At 38.7% G+C, this 17,168-nt stretch overlaps 1 protein-coding gene across 1 annotated transcript in view; it reads right to left on the bottom strand.

The window, feature by feature from the left end:
- Positions 1-17,168, bottom strand: part of KIAA1257 (KIAA1257 ortholog) — a 69,344-nt gene that overhangs the window by 36,543 nt on the left and 15,633 nt on the right. The window contains exons 5-9 of the mRNA XM_023526462.1: positions 12,421-12,552; positions 11,402-11,477; positions 10,170-10,294; positions 7,302-7,448; positions 2,839-3,023 (exon numbers count right to left, since the gene is read on the bottom strand). Coding sequence (XP_023382230.1) covers positions 2,839-3,023; positions 7,302-7,448; positions 10,170-10,294; positions 11,402-11,477; positions 12,421-12,552 — 665 coding nt within the window. The remainder of the gene's footprint in view (positions 1-2,838; positions 3,024-7,301; positions 7,449-10,169; positions 10,295-11,401; positions 11,478-12,420; positions 12,553-17,168) is intronic.

Here is a 17,168-nt window from a genome sequence, read left to right as displayed (position 1 = left end):
TATTGAAATATGAACTCTTCTTATAGCCATTTTATCTTTTGCTTTCTGGTTGCTTGATGTTTCTATTGCTTCCTTGTCCTTGTGTTTCTGTTTTTTTTTACTTTTATTTTTAATTAATTTGTTGGGTTTTGGGATTTTTTTCCCCTGGACCTTCTTGTTATATAGTTCAGTTCTGAATCTTTGGCATGTGATTACCATTACGAATATATAAATAATAGTTATATATGTACAGTCATCTATTTTCTTCTGCATGTGCCTTATCTCCATTCCGCTTTGTGAATTTGGATCTTTGAATCCTCTCCTTTTTAGTTCTTTTTGTCTTAGTTTGTCCCTATGTATGCTAAACGTTCATTACTATCTTGGTATAGCAAATTTCTTCTTATTGTTTAAGCTTATAACGCCCTGTCTTAGTAAGAGTTGCATTTCTCTGCTTCTATGTGTCTGCTAATCGTCTTACTCATGTATTTTTTTTCATCATTTTGTGTTAGCCGAGTTGACCCTTTTCAGCATATTCTGTAATGCAGCCCTTGTTTTGAATAATTCCCTCAATTTTTATATGACTGGAAAGGTCTGTATACATTGTTCTTGGTTGGTAGTTCCTTTCATTTAATAGTTTGAATATTTGATTCCACTCCTTTCTTGGTTGTAAAGTTTGAGCTGAGAAACCCGACCATAATCTAATGGGTTTTTCTTTAACAGTTACCATCTTCTTTTCCCTGGCTGCCCTGAGAAGTCATTCTTTGTCTTTAATTTTTGATAATTTTAATATAATGTGTCTTGGAGAAGGCTTTTTTTAAGTTGAGATAATTAGGTGTTCTGTTGACTTGAATTCCAAGTTCCAGCTCATTCCTTAGATTTGGTAAATTCTTGTCAACTATTTGTCTGAAAATGCTTTCTAGTCCCTGCTCCTTTTCCTCCCCTTTGAGAATGCCCATCATTCTTATGTTTTCTCTCCTGATGGTATCAGCTAGCTCTTCTATTTCTCTCTCATTATTTTTCATTCTTCCTTTTCTCTCTTCTTCCTTCTGATTTATTTCTAGATTTCTGTCTTTGATATCACTGATCCTTTCCTCCATTTGGTCAACCCTATTTCCCAAGCTTGCTATTTCATTTTTCAACTCTTGCATTGTGTTCTTCATCTCCATAATTCTATTTTGTTCTATTTGAGGATTTTGATCTCCTTGCTAAAGAACTCATTCTGCTCATCTAGTGTTTTTTTTTCTTTAATTTCTGAAATTATTGATCTGAGTTGTTTTGGATCTCATTGAGTTTTTTCAGAAGTATCATCCTGAATTCTGTCATTTAAGTTGCATATTTCTATGTCTTTAAGCTTATTTTCTGGAGATTTTTGAGCTGCTTTGTCACCTTGGTTGTTTATGGTGTTTAATGGACTATTTCTCTACCTAGGCATTAATGGAAGTGTACTCTGCTTTTTTTTTTTTTTCCAGAAAGTAGACTTACTGAAGATCTCTCTTTAGCCTGATGCAAAGAAGGCGTTTTTCTTTTGGTCATATGTATATTGCATTGTGTGTTCACAACCCAAAGTCAAATTTCCTTCTGTCACCATATATTTTACCGCATTAACTCTTATCTATTTCTCTTCCGCCCCCTTTTTCTTCTAGTAACCACTAAACTGTTATCTGTGTCTATGAGTTTTTGTTTGTCACGTTTGTTTGCCGCTTTCAGTTTTATATCTTACATATAAAAGAAATATCTTTCGAGGAAAAACAATTTAACCTATAACAATTACATTCTCAAATTGACAAAATTATAAAGCCGGAAAACAAATTTGTGGTTAGAGATGGTGAGAGGTTATGAGGTAGTTGTGACTATAAAGGGATATTATGAGAGATCTTTGTGGTGATAAAATATTTCTGTATCTTGAGTGCCAAATGACAGTTACATGAATCTACACATGTGATAAAGTAGAAAAGAACTATGCACACATGTTGAAACAATATTAACATTCTGACTTTGTTATTGTTCTGTAGTTATGTTATGTAACAACTGGCAGAAGAGTACATGGGATCTCTCTGTACTATCTTTGCAACTTTCTGTGAACTTATATTTCAACATAAAAGTATAATATATGAATATGGATATACATACCCTACGATACATAATTAAGGAGTTTCAGAAGATAAAGATTCTACGAATTTCAAGAGAAGTAAAAATCACATACAAAGCACAAAGTTTCAACCTGGAATATAAAAAAAGATGATGGAACAATGCCTTCAGAACTCGTAAGCAATATTATTTTTAACTTAGAATTCTATACCCAGCCAAGCTTTCAATCATGTATAAGGGCAGAATAAAGATATTTTTGGACATATGATATCTCAAAAGAAATATTTTTTATTAATTGACTTTTTCTTAAGAAGTTACAGGAGGATGTGCTCCAACAAAACCAGAGAGCAAACAAAGCAAGAGGAAGATACAGAATCTAGGAGACAGGGATCCCTCCAGGAGAGGGAAAAGGGAACTCCTAAAATAAACAGCAGTGCTAAACTTGGTTGGTTTAAAATAAGTGAGTGTATAGGTGAGCACTGCTGCTGTAGTAAGGAAGTCTAGGAACTTCTTCTAAAGGGAGGATCACTACCTCCATTTGAAGAACATTTGAAGATCACTACCTCCATTTGAGGGGAGACCTCAAGACTTGGTAGATCCTAATCCAAGGAACCTAATGTTTTTCATGTCTTGCTGTGAGATCCTAAATGGTGAAATGGGGATGATGATTCTACATCTCATGTAGGGCCATTGGGGGGATAAAGATGACACATAGTGGGGAATTGTCTGGGAAAAAGAACTCTCAAATCAGTTTACCTGGCTCATTCTTACCTCTAGTTCATGGATGGGCACAGGTTGTGATGGAAGGCAGGAAACACACTTGATCTTTATAGTCAGGGGGTTTAAGTCCTGCTTTTGTTCTTCAGTCATGATAGGAACTTCTGTTTTTAAAGTCAAAAAACAATCTAAAATGTTGGCAGACTGTCCACTGCCATGACTCACTACAGTTTGCCATCCTGGTGGGGGAAGGTGGAATAAACATAGCATTATATAGTTACGCATGACAGTGCCAAAACAAGCACAGAGGGATCAGACAACCTGAGAAGAGCCTATTATAAAATTACAAGTAAAAAAAGAAAATTAAAAAAAAGAAGAATTGAGAAACACCTACAGGCAGCATGTTATACACCGGTTTCTCAAACTGAGGTTCCATAGATTCTCTAAGAGAATTTAATTTTTGTGATTTAATCTTGATGATCATCTTGCAACGTTAGCAGTTCTTGAATCATCTCTAGGATATAGAAGCTTTGGGTACCACCAGTCTGATTGACTTGGTCTTGGGTGTAGTCTTTGCATTCGGATTTTTAAAATCTCCTCAGGTGATTCAGAATCACCATCCTAGACTTGTGCTGTCCAGTACATTAGTTACCAGCTCTGTGTGGCTACTTAAATTTAAATTAATTAAAATTAAATACAATTTAAAGTACAGTTCTTTTTTCACGTGAGTCACATTTCAAATGCTCAGTAACCACATGTGGCTATGAGTTACTGGACTGGACAATACAGATATATAACATTTCCATGACTGCAGAGAGCTCTATTGCAGAGTGCTGTTCTAGGCAATTATTTTAGAATAGAATAAATTCAAGAACAAATTATGCCTATGTGTATTTTGGTGGTCAGTAATGTCACTTTAACTGCTGTGGTCTAATGCAGGGGTCCCCAACCCCTGGGTTGCAGACTGCTACCAGTCCATGGTCTGTTAGGAACCAGGCTGCACAGCAGGAGGTGAGTGGTGGACAAGCGAGCGAAGCTTCATCTGTATTTGCAGCCACTCTCCAGCACTAGAATTACTGCCTTAACTCAACCTCCAATCATCAGGCATTAGATTCTTATAGGAGCACTGGTTCTTGGTGCCAAAAATGTTGGGGATCGTTGGTCTAATGAGAAAACGTAGATATCGATGTAGGTTATAACTTATACATTTGAGTCAAATCAAGTGTGGCACGCTTTTGCAATAGTGTGACTAGAAAAAAGGTGGTTGAATTGAACTACTGCGTGGTACATAGCTGTGAGAATACTTTTCTCATAAAAGGTGTCCATTCATTTCACTAGGTGGAGACATACTTAAGTGTAGAAAAAAAAAATGCAAAAAGCTCCAGTTCTGCAAGTAGAGAGGTCTAGGTTCAAATCCTAGATCTGACTCTGTAGTCACATGATCAACAAGTTAGACTCTTTGAGGCTCAATTTACTCTGTGAAAAATGGGCACAGATACTACCTTTCTTAGGGTTATATATGTGAAGGTGCCAGGAACACTGCCCAACACATTGTACATGCTCAACGTCAGTTCTATTACTTTAAAATGTTTGTAAATATATTTATAGGGCACATAAAAACCCAGAAAGCCTAGTCACTTCCAAAACATGCTCAGAAAGCCTAGTCACTTACAAAACAAGTTGTGGGCCTTGTGTATGCAGTTGTCTGCATGGGCCGTAAGCGTGGGGAATTGAGCATCTCTTGGGGGTAGCCCTCCCTGCTCTCATGTGATTCTCTTCAATAAAGCCAACTCATCAAGGCCATAACTAATTATGATTTGTGTTCTAGAACTTTGTAAGCCTTTTCATATAAAAATTGCCCAGTTTAGAAAAAAATCTCCAGTACAAACAGGTACTCAAATCATTCATAAATTTAAGGAAGTGTCAGCCATAATTGTAGGGTAGAGTTTCTCAACCTCAATAATACAGACATTTGGAGACAGATAACTTTTTGTGATGGGGACATACAGCAGAATTCCACTAGATGCCATTAGCATTCCTCTCCCACTTATGACAACCAAAAATGCCTCCACACACTACCAAGTTTTCCCTGGGGGTCACAAGGGCCTGAATTGAGAACCACTGTTCCAGAATAAGGGAAAAGGTGGGGGGCTGACACTTCATGGCTTGTGCACTTACAGCTGCCGATGCTAGCCTCGACCACGCATTAATGCCACTCAATCCTCAAATGACACTTTGTGGTTGCTATTGTCTCTGCTTTACAGATGGGAACTGAGGCCCAGAGATGTTAAGTAATCATCTAAGTTCTCTTGGCTAGTAAGTGTTGGAACCAGTGTTTACACCAGTCCTACTTGGCTAAGTTTGGCCCCTCCACTATACAATAAAAATAATAATTTAGTCTAAACACAGAATCTTATTGGGTTACTAGTTAACCAATATTTGCCACTAAGGTTTGCAAAGTCTATGGCCTAATTTGAAACTGAAGATGATTACCAAAATAATCATGCTGGTTTTGGAATAGATCTTGTGCTACTATATTATGGCAAACACTAACATAAAATTGGCGTGCTGAGCCCAGGCCATTCTCAGTTTATCGCCATAAACCATGACATCAGTGTAAGGGAAGAGGTTATCTTTCTGTTTTCTTTGCTGGAGGCTCACTGCCCTGCACCCAGCCCACCCAGTATCTTGACAGAAGCAGCTGCCACCTTCATACTAGCAACCTCTTTGTGTCCTAATGTATGTGAGTTTCCATGCCAAGCAGTTTACACGCATTATTTCATGTGATCCTTACTACAGCCCTTGGGGTAGGAATTATCACCCCATTTTACATATTAGGAAACTGAGACTCAGAGAAAACAGGTAACTTGTTGTTAAATGGCTGAGCCAAAATTCAAAGTCTGTCACCGGAGTTCTTGCAATAACTCTCATATTACACAGCCATGAGAACACAGGTTAAAGAAAGGGGAGGCCCTAGCACCTCCTGACTTCACTTTGCTGGATACAGTCACACCGGGCAAATTAAGATCATTTAAGATTTTCCTTCCCCTCACAGTAAAATTAAGGGCAAAGTTATGCAGGTCACCCAGAGCTCACCCACTAGAGAACCACTGGTTTTTCTTTGGGATTCAAAGACCATGAAGCATTTACCATGATGTTTGCTCCAAGCAGAAGCATGCAACAGCTGTATGGGGAGACTCAGTCCTCCCAAAGGACAACATGAGAGTGGGTAAAAATCTGAAGATTCTGATGTGGTAAGAAAGCTAAGGGAGTCCAAAAGGCCCAATTTTAGAGAAAAGCTGATTTTCAAAAATCCATTTAAAGTTGCAAAACAAAAAGGTAAAGGGAGACGAATACATGGTGACAGAAGGAGATCTGACTTTGGGTGGTGAACACATAATGCAATATACGGATGATATGTTATTGAATCATACACTTTAAACTTATATAATTTTGTTAACTGATGTCACCTCAATAAATTTAATTAAAAAGTTAATAATATTTCCTCAAAATGTATCAACACTAACCCAAGAGCCTGTGAGAATTATGATTTTTCCAGTATCTGTGGAACTCAGTGCTGACTTTATGGGCTTTTTACCCTACGTGTCTGCAAAAATTGGTTCCAGAAAAGACTGAAGCCTAAATTTCTGCAGATTGGCCAATAAAGGGCGCACATTCACCCTGATTTCCACCCTCTACCCTGCCCGTCAACCCCAAACCCCCCAAACCCAAAACCAAAAACTCACGATGAAATAGGTTTGAAATTATTTTCCCTGAAGAAAAAAGAAGGGGGTTCCCCTCACCCATATTACCCTTTTAAAAATGAAGTCACATAATTTTACTCAAATATATTCTGAGCTTTTCATCATCAAAACATACAGATATAATAAATGCCTATTTATTATTTATCAAATGGTAGAAAACTTAGTTTATAACTTGTGATACATCTTGCAAAGAAAAAGAATTAAACTCCAGTTCTGCCACGGAGCTATGTGACCTCAGGTAAGTTATTTGACTTCTCTGAGTTTTGATTCCTCACTGAAAAAAAAAAATGGTGGCAATGATAATCACCCCTCACACTATTGCTACAAGTTTATTGGGAGGATCAATGTTTGTTATGAGAAGTAAATGATGGGACATAAATACCGGTTCCTTTTCCTAATTTCCTTTATTAGATGTTTTTGTAAAAATCTATAGAAACAAGTTTATTAAAAAGCAGCATCTTCTTTTGGCAAACAAAATTGTGACATTTTTTATTCTCATAAGTTTCCTTAGGCTTGGTAATAAGACCTGGGTTCAAATCTTGGCATCACACGTACTTGCTATGTGATCTTAGACAATACATTTAACTCTCCATGCTTCCCTTTTCTCCTCTCTGTAATAGAGACACCCCTACTTGGCAAATGTGAAATTTGGTGGCATAGAGCAGGAGTCTGGTCATGATGAGCATCCTGTTTATGAACTTTTAGCTAAATTTGACAAGACAATGAGAAACTGTTGGGAATAGGTGTAGCTACCTGCAAGTAGTGGCATTACTGCTAGCTGGATGGAAAAGGAGCCCTGCTTCCAGTGGCCTGCCAGCTTGGGGTCAGTGTCCTCTTCTGCTCGGGATTTCTTCCTTTTCTTCTGGCTTTTCTTCTTTCCCTCTGATTCTTTCTGTTTAACTATGGGATCAAAAGAATGAAATAAGTATTAAGAGGAGCTCATATCCAAGCTGTAATATGTGAATGCATATGCTGCAGAGATTTGAGAAAGTTCTGGAAGCTCCTTGAAGGCAGAATGTTCTTTGTGCTGCTGCCTCTTATCAGCAATCAGAAGAGGTGTCTAAATGTGGATAGCTGATCAATTACCAGTTATATGCAGGGAGAAATGGAGGGGTGTCCTGGTTCCCCACCTGCTACTACACGAGAGCATGGGTCAGAAGGGGGCTAAGGTTGTTATGATGACAGCAGCACCACAGCATATCTAAATATTCCTTGAAGTCTGATCTTCACCACAAAATAGGGTTGAGGTTTGGGCTTTGGAGTTAACCATCAGAGTTCCAGAACCAGCTCTACCTCTCCTGCAGTATAACCCCGGGACAGTGCCTTCACCATTCTGAGCCTCAATTACCTCATGTGTCAAATGGGGCAATAGCACCTGCCTCTAGGGTGTTGAGAAGAGTAGGGGTTCAGAAAATGTTAGGCTTAGTGCCAAGCTTTGATCAAAAGTAAAAAGGAGATGATAAGAGTCATAAGTCTATGATAGTTAAAACCATGAGCTATTGGTTCCATTATATAAAAGCCAATTAAATGGACTAGAAAGCCCAGAACTAGATCCACATGTGGTGTTTCAAATCAATTTGAAAGAATGGAGTAATCAATTAATTATACTGACTATCCATTTGGAGGCAAATGAAATTATCAGGCACCTAATGGTATATGTAAAAAGAACTGCAGTCTAGAAGTGAAAACAAAAACTCAAAATGATTGGAAGAATACATAAGAGACTATATTGATATCTGGATGAGGAAGAATTTCTTAAACGTTACCAAAAGTACAAACTAGAAAGGAATAGTTAAATAATTGGTGTACGAAAGAAGATAACATATATAGAGTAAAAGGATAAGTTACAGATCTCAGTCTGTGTTGTTTATAACGCATGTAACTGACAATGCATAATTATCCAGAAGATATAAAAAATAAAGCTTATGAATCAACAAGAAAAAATTGAAACACAAAGGAAAAATAAGCAAAGAAATAAGAATAGGCAAATCACATGAGTGTGACCAAATAAGCATATGAGAATCTTTCGACCACACTGGGAATCATGAATTAAGCCCTTGACTGTGCCAAGCATGGGTGATGTGGAGAAACAGGAATTCTTAGGACTGCTGTCAGGAGGGCAAAAAATAGGTACATTCTAGAGAGTAAACTGACAGCATCTCTAGTAAGTGAATGAGATAAGGAGTAAATGTGCATTTCCTACATCTGGTGACCTTGCTGGCCAATGCCCTAGACTCTTCTGCATGTGCACATAAACACCTGCTCAAAGATGATAGCTATTGCAGTGCTGGTGGCAGCAGAGAATTGAAGACAACTCAAATGTTCCTCAGTGGGGGACTACATGGATGAAGGATGGTACATCCATCTAATGGGGCACTCTACCAATAGGAAGGACCACACCAATTATCTACCTCAGTATAAGGTACAGATTTTAAAACACAAGATGCAAAGGGGACTGAAACTTTATTTCCTAAAAAAGAAAAAAGAACAAGAAAGAAATGAAGAAAATATAGCAAAATAATAACATCTAAATTGTGGGTACACTGTTGTTATATTTTTCTGTGTACTCATCTATCATTTCAAAATTTAAAAAATGGTTTGAAAACCTCATTAAAATGCTCAAGAAACATAAAAAAAGAGTGAGGCCGTCTAATCTGGAAAAGAGAAAATTCAGAAGGAGCTGAGAGGTATTCAGATATGAAAGTGTGGACTAATCCTTTAGGACCTTAAAAATAGGAATGAATTTTATTCAGCTATGTTTCCAATATCTACTAGAGAGCCTGACTCAGTCACTTCTCTCTGCAGCTTAAGTGTTGAACTAGAACCAGGAAAAGCAGATTAACTGAATGAGAGTTAAGGAAATGACTTGTAGTAGTTATAGTTGAATGAACAAGAAATGGCCATCCTAGGAGGCAACAAGTATACTAGATCTAGAATTGTCCCCTTCATACTAGAAACCCAACTACTTGCTGAAAAGCTGATGAGGAGATATAGGCCAAGAATGAGTAAGTAGATTTACTGGCTTCTGAGGATCTTTGCCTCTTGGCAGTCTATCACTAAGATAACATGCTTTTGTATGATCATTTCCTGCAATCTGGGATGCTATTTCCCTCATTACACCATATGAAGCAAATAGTTTCTTATCTTCCAAGGAGAGTTGATATCTCCAACTCTTTTGTGCTTTCCCAACATACCACATACCTACTCCTACCATAGCATTTATCACATAGAATTTTAATTATTTGTTTGAAAGTCTCTGCTAGATATTAGAGATTTCTATGTTTCCCATATTCACAACACTATGGATCAGGAGCACAAAAATATTGGAAAAGTGAGAAAGGATATGATAGAGGGGGTAGATGAATGGGATAATGTGGGTAAGTGAATGGGATGAAATGGGACTGAATGAATGGATGGATGGATGGATGGATGGATGGATGTTGGAGATGGATGGATGAGGTGAGATAGAATGGATAAGTTGAAAGTATATGTAGTATTCTTTTATTTTGAGTAATATTTGGTCAGATATCACAGAATCTCATTCAAGTATTTGGAATTTGAAATATTTCATAATTCTTCCAAGCCCAGGTATATTATAAAATTCCAAAATCTCATCCTTACTTTGAAATTTTTGCTTTTCTAATATGTTTGTTAAGCTGCTAAACGATGGTCTCTCAATTAATTCCTTCATCTCCATCATGGTTGCCCCACCCAAAGAAATAGTTGGTATTCTTGAAACGTTCCATCTAGAAAATTCACAAAGAGAAAAATAAATAAAGGTGAAAAATAAGGGACCAGATAGATCTAGGAATCTATTTATTGGACTAAATGTGAGCAGATTAAAAAATAATAATAACATTGAATTCTTCTAAACCAATGCTTCTCAAATTTCACATGCATATGCATCATCTGAGAATGTTGTTAAATAAAATGCAGATTGTGGTTCAGTAAGCCTGGGGTAGGCCTGAGATTCCACATTTCTAACAAGCTCCCCAGTAAGGCCAATATTATTGGTCTGCAGACAACACTTGTACTACCAATTCCTAACCAACTAGAAAATATGAAAAATAATATATTTTTAATAAAAGCAACTGAAAGTATAAAATATTCAGGAATTCATTTATAGGCATTATCCACAACATATATAGGAATAAAAAATGAACTCTACTAATAATATAATAAAGGAGTTGCTGAAATAGGTGAAAAGATACACCATGATCAAGGATGGGAGAACTTCACAATGTAAAAATGTCAATTCTTTCAAAATTAATCTATAAATTCAAGGAAAAAACAATTTTTTTAATCAAGATCTTTTTTAATGACACTTTCTCTTGGTTTTCCCCCTCCCATTCCTCCAATCTACCAGCTGGGCCTCCATTCTACTCCTGGTCCTGATCCAAGGAAACTCCTTCTCCAGATCCTTCTTTGGCTCCACGAGGCTCCAAGAGCAGGAAGGGCTGTGAACTCAGTAATCTGAAGGTGTGGGTTGGCATCCGGGCTTCACCAACACCCCCAAGATTCCCAAGAATTCTTGTTTTAGAACTTTGTGAAAACCATTTAACCACTCAGTCACCTTATATAGAAAATGGAGATAGTAACACCGCCTCACAGAGTGATCATTATCGGGATTAAATAAGATAAAGTAATGCATGACAGTACTGTAGCTAATGTATATCACAGGTACTCATAAACACAAGCATGCCTTTCTCTGTTCCTTTAATTTCTCTTGAATTGCATGAGCTCCAACATAACTGAAGTTACTAAAAATCTACACTGACTCATGGTGGGGGTCTGTAGGCTAGGAATAAGGGGCTGTACTTCCACTCTCCAAAATAACATGTGTTCATCCTTACCCAACTGTGGCAAGATCTTCTGTTCTGAGTAGCTTTTCACATTCCTCAGTATTCTTGGAAAGAGTTTCAGGCTCTGCTGGGTAAGAACATGAAATTATTTATTAGCAAATGTCTTCAAACTTCTTGTTTTATACTAGTTCACTAAGAAATGAGAGCCCTTTACACATTTTGTAATACCAGCTCCAGCAGAAGGCCTGGTATGTGTGAGCATTCAGTAAAAAGCTTTGTTAATAATAAATAAGTAAATGAGTGAGTATATAGACTAACTATGATTATTTTGACAAATGAAGGCAAGAGGAGGCCTCCAGTTCTTTATATAATACCCCAGAAAGAAAAAAAAAATAAAAGAAGAAAAGCCTATTATTTAGTCAGTCGTCCACTTCAGAATAGTTTACATTAGAAAATACTGAAAACACTCCCAGATTCCTAAATTCCCACCTATAGGGAATGATTAAGCAAATTACAACATTACCAGCAAATGAAGTATTATTTAGTTACCACAAATGAAGTTTATGGAAAGTTTTGAAGGAAATAGGAAAGTGCATGTAATGACATATTAATATCAGAATACAGAATTATATAACCAGGATAACTTCATCTATGTAAAAAAAAAAAAACTTAGATAAAATAAAAAAGGAATTTGCCATAATATGATAACCAAAATAATATAATGCTTGTTCCTGATGGTGGAATTATAGATTATTTCTCTGCTTATTTTAAATTCTACATTCACAGAATTTTCTAAAAAAAAACACATATATAAGTTCTATGGTTAGAAAAGTATTTTTTTTGTAAGCCACAGAATTGATAAAAATTAAACAAAGAAAAATAATCAACAATAAAAAGTAAGTTGTGCAAAGGGAGCAGTGCTTGCTTTGGCAGGGTGAACCAGAACCAGCAAAAGCAGCTGATACACATGAAGGAAATCAGTGCACACACACTAGACCAGTATTACCAATCAATCACTTTCTCTGCCATAGTTTGCACTCAGTTTATCCACAAAGGCCATCTCCACTCACCGTCCAAAGACTTTAAGTATTTTTCTGCTTTTTCTGGTTTTCCTGCTGCATACTCCTCATCCCACTCCTCTTTGACGTGAATGCCCTTTTCAGACAATCTTCTCTGATTTAAAACCAAACGTCTCACTTCCTCTAGAATGCAAGGAAAAAAGAATCATTGACTCAATCAACCAGAAATACTTATTGAATACCTACTATGTGACAATCACTTTCCTGGTGTTGGAGATGGAGCAATGGATAAGGTAGGCAAGGCCCCTGACCTCCTTGAGTTGCTCGTTGCCTAAGGGTCTGCTGCTTCGAAATACCAGGAAACACAAACCTCAACTGGCAATGGCTTCTTCTAAGTAAGACCATTAATTACTTGATTTATGTTGTTCCATTTAATCATTACACTTCACTTTAAGGAAGGCATTACCATTTCCCCCATTTCATAGATGAGGAATCTGACACTGAAGTAACTTATTTTGTGGTCAGAGAGCTGGCTTTAGCAAAGTCAGGACCACACCCGGAGCTCCTTTCCTCAGCTATGGAGATGATTCCTCACGTCTTTCACTTCTATCAGTATGGAGCTTTGCATGCACATGGCAGCAACAAATGTGAAATAATGAACAGAGGAAGTAAGTGAATGAATGAAGATAATGGAAGCTATGAGAAAGACATGAGGAAAAGAAGTGAAATTGCATTCAATGTTGAAGGATAGATAAAAATTTTGGAGAAAGAAATAAAACTAAGAGCCCCTATGTATGGCCAAACGCAGGCCCTACAATGAGGAAAAGTCTTGTGTCTTCAGGGACCAGGTATGAAGGTAGGAGTAGCAATGAGAAAAGAGCCTTGGGGAACAAATTATAGGATGCCTTTAAGGTTGGACTCAGAAGTCAGACTTGGTTCCTGAAGGCACTGAGCAGCCATGACATGTTGCAGAGTAATGAAGTGCCAGGGTAAGGGGTGACATAGAAAGGTCACAGAAAGGAAAAACCTGAGTGTAGAGAGAAGAGCCAGCTAAGAGAGAGAGAGCTCCAAAGAATCACACACAGACAGGGTGAGTGGGATAGTCAAAAGTTGAGTCAACTATGACTTGGCAGGGGTTCTTCAAGAATAATGTCTTTTTTATCCAATACTGAGAAACCAAGAAGATGAGCAGATTTAATAAAGGAGAAATGCTAACTCTTGACTGGGATGTTTCATTCAATACCAGCAGGCTGAAATCTAACAAATTTAGGCACGTGACCTATAGTGAATCCAAAAAAATTTCCTATCCCCTTTGTAACATGAAACAAACCTCTTATGGTCTTTCTGCACTCCCAAGAAGACAAGAGTTTCAAAAGATATATTTTTAAGTGGAAAAAAAAAAAAGGCAGGACTTAAAACAACATGTACACTAGGTCTGTTTTTGTTAAAATTTTGTACCCATATATAAAATGACAGAGAAATGTTAGTAATGACTAGCTCTGGTCAGACATCATGTGATTTTATTTTTTTCTTCTTTTTTGCTAGTCTATTTCTAAATGCTTTACAAAGTGAGCATACACTGATTTTTCTGATAGAAAAAAAAAATTAACCTAAGAGGCAGTGATGCCAGTCTTGAGATAGGGTTTGAGGAAGAGCAGGTGCTGTCATTTCAAGAACACTCAGTAAAAAGCCCATGGGCCTTCCCTATAGGGCCAAGAACACCCTTCCTTCCTTCCTTTCTGGCTAGCTGATTCAATTTACCCTTCCAATCTTGGCTCCCATGGCCTCTTCTCTAGGAAGCCTTCCTGATACACTTACCCCAGTACCCCTTCTCCAATATAAGCCCACTGAGGGGCAGATGTTTGCCAGAAATTTGGCTCAGCAGTTCTGGGACAGGCCCTTGAATTTGTATTTAGGTGGCACTTCAAGTGCATATAATGCAGGTGGTGTAGAGCCTACAATCTGAGGACATGGATCTTCCCTTTGGTCAAAGTGAGAAAAGTTACCTCAAATCCCATTTTCTCCCTCAAGAATTATACAATTAGTAGTTTGGATATAAACCAGTGATTCTCAGCAAGGGGTAAGTTTGCCCCTTCCTTCCAGGGGACAATGTCTGAAATTTTGATTATCACAACTGGGAGGCTACCATTGGTAGTTAGTGGAGTAGAGATTAGGTATGCCGCTAAACATCCTACAGGGCCCAGGACATTCCCACAAGAAATTATCTGACCCAAAATGCCAATAGTGCTGAGGATAAGAACTCCTGGATATAAATGAAAGATTAAAAATCAGAAGCCCTAAGCACCCAGTGTCAGACAGAATCCTTGAGAAGTCAGTCTGGAAACCTAGAGAAAGCAGAGATTTTCCAGTCATAAAAAACTGGGTTCTGATTCTGGCACTGTAATTTGCTTCAAGCAAGTGATGGACTCACTATGCTTACTATAAAAAGGGAATAACTGTACTTATCTGGAAGCCTCTAACAACAGAAATAATAGTACCACACTCCAAGGATTTTTAGATTCACATTGCTTTTACCTTTTAACATCTCTAAAACCTGTGATACATCTTTACAATTAATGCCATGGCATAGTTTAATTGCCTGAGTTTTATTATTGTTTTCAAATTCTCTATAGAAAATGCTCATCTTCTTTATTGCTTGTGCCTGGGGAGACCACTCCCACTTCCCTGCCTCCAGGCATCTGACTAGAAGAAGTAGATACAAGCTTAAGATCATCACCTAGTTCAAGATGAAGACAAAATTGAATTCAGTTATCTGACTTCAAGGCCTGAGTCTTCCTACTTCTTCCAGCATTCTCCTTCAAGGGCAATTCAAAAGGTGACTTTCTGGAGTTGATATAATATTGACACAAGTAAGAGTTTAGAGTGTCTATGTAAAAATATTAACATGGAGTCATGGTGGTGGGATTTTTAAAAACATTTTCTGGGGGTGGGTGCCCATGTTGGCATTGCCTAGGGACAGGTCTTGAAAGGTTACAGAAGTGGAGGTGTGGCAGCCTGACCCTGCCTGGCCATTTCCTGTTCCGAAGAGTTCATTCCTGACTGCCCTCCCTCCAGAGCTTGCCAACCAATTAACATTCTTCCTTATATCTGTAGCTGTGTAGGAATGAGAAGACTGTATAAAATTGCTGTTATGTTATAATCAGGGCTCAGCCTTTGGATAAGAATCCGCCGAGCTGGTGCCAGCATCAATAAATGCTGCTTCCTGCTTATAGCCTTGGTGTCCCGTCTCCCTGTTTAAGAATCCTGCAATATTTCTGGGGGCTCATCAGGGATGCAGAGACGACAATTTTTCGCCTCCCTTGTCTTTGGGGTCTGGCCCCCAGGACGCTGGGAGAAGCAAACTTCACCTGGCATGCCAGCAGACCTATTGTCTGTGGAGGAGGATGACTCTTCCAGTGGACTGGGGTGTTGGCTCTGAGAGCAAAAAGAACCTGGAGAGGCGTGGGAACCAGCCAAGGAGCACCACCCCACTGAATTGGTAAGAACCTAGGTCTCAGGAACAGCCTGTCCTCTATAGGACAGAAGGGAAGTCTGATCAACTCCAAAGATCACTCAAGTACTCTATATTTGTTAGAAGAAACAGTGAGCTCTCAGGTACATAGGGTGGAGTGCATTTGGTGTGTGATTGCATGTGATTGAGATGTGGCCTTTTCATGAAGTGAGAGTTGAGCCCCTATCTACGGTTCTGTGGTGAACCTCATAGGGCTTACGGTGCTGTCATTGGATCTCTGTGAGGAATTTATTCCAGTGATCCAAGTTGGGGGTTGATACCGGCCAATTGCTAAGAGGTGCTTGAAAGATCACCATGAGAGGAGCAGCTGGAGATGGGCGAAGCAAATCTCTGTACGTGTGCGTCACCGACCACAGGTGGAAGGATGGGTGGATAATAGAGTAAACAGAAATCTTTAGGTTGTATGCATAAGAATTTTAAAAAGAGTTATTCAGGAGATTAAGTAAACTCACCCCACAGAAACTCCTCACCTTTTGTGAGATCAACTGACCCTCTTTTGGTACTGGGTGGCCAGCAGAGGGAACTCTTGATAAGGAAGTCATTGCAAAGGTCTCTCAAGTAATTACTGGTCAACCTGGCCACCCAGACCAATTCCCTTATATAGATTCTTGGGAGGCAATAGTTCGCACCCAACTACTTTGGTTGAGAGTCTGCCTAGAGGAGAATTATAGGGTCCTCCTAGCCTGGGCCTTGGCACCCCCACAAGGCCAGTTAAAAGAAAAGAAGCCTCTGTTGTAAGCATTAGGCTAGAATGGGCTCCATTCTGCTAGGCTCCCAGGAGCGTATGGCCAAAAGATAGTCGGAGGCCAACCTATTGACTTCATGGCTGACACTGGAGCTGAACACTCAGTAGTAAGTCATCCTGTGGGCCCCCTTTCTCAAAGACAAGCTACCATTATGGGAGCAACTGGAGGACGAGTCTGTTGTCCCCTCCTGCATCCCCATCGGTGCAGGAAGTTGTCCATGAATTTCTATATCTGCCCGACTGCCCTGTGGCACTTAAGCGGTGAGATCTTTTAGGAAAACTCCAGGCTCAGATTATTTTGACACACGTGGCCGAGCAGCCATAACCTTGGGGAGGCCAAAAGCATGGATCATGTCGCTCATGGTTCCCCAAGGAGAAGAGTGGTGCCTCTATAGTTTCATAGAACGGTCCCAACAAAGACCCAAGTTCCCCTTCAAAGTGCGCAGAGTGTGGGCTGAAGACAACCCTCCAGGGCTGGCCAGACACATTCCTCCAGTAGTGGTAGAATTAAAACCAGGAGCT

The sequence above is a fragment of the Pteropus vampyrus genome, unplaced genomic scaffold, assembly GCF_000151845.1.
Source record: "Pteropus vampyrus isolate Shadow unplaced genomic scaffold, Pvam_2.0 Scaffold927, whole genome shotgun sequence".
NCBI classification, from domain to species: Eukaryota; Metazoa; Chordata; class Mammalia; order Chiroptera; family Pteropodidae; genus Pteropus; species Pteropus vampyrus.
The sequence above is the reverse complement of the archived record's forward strand: the minus strand, read 5'-3'. Positions and strand labels throughout refer to the sequence as shown.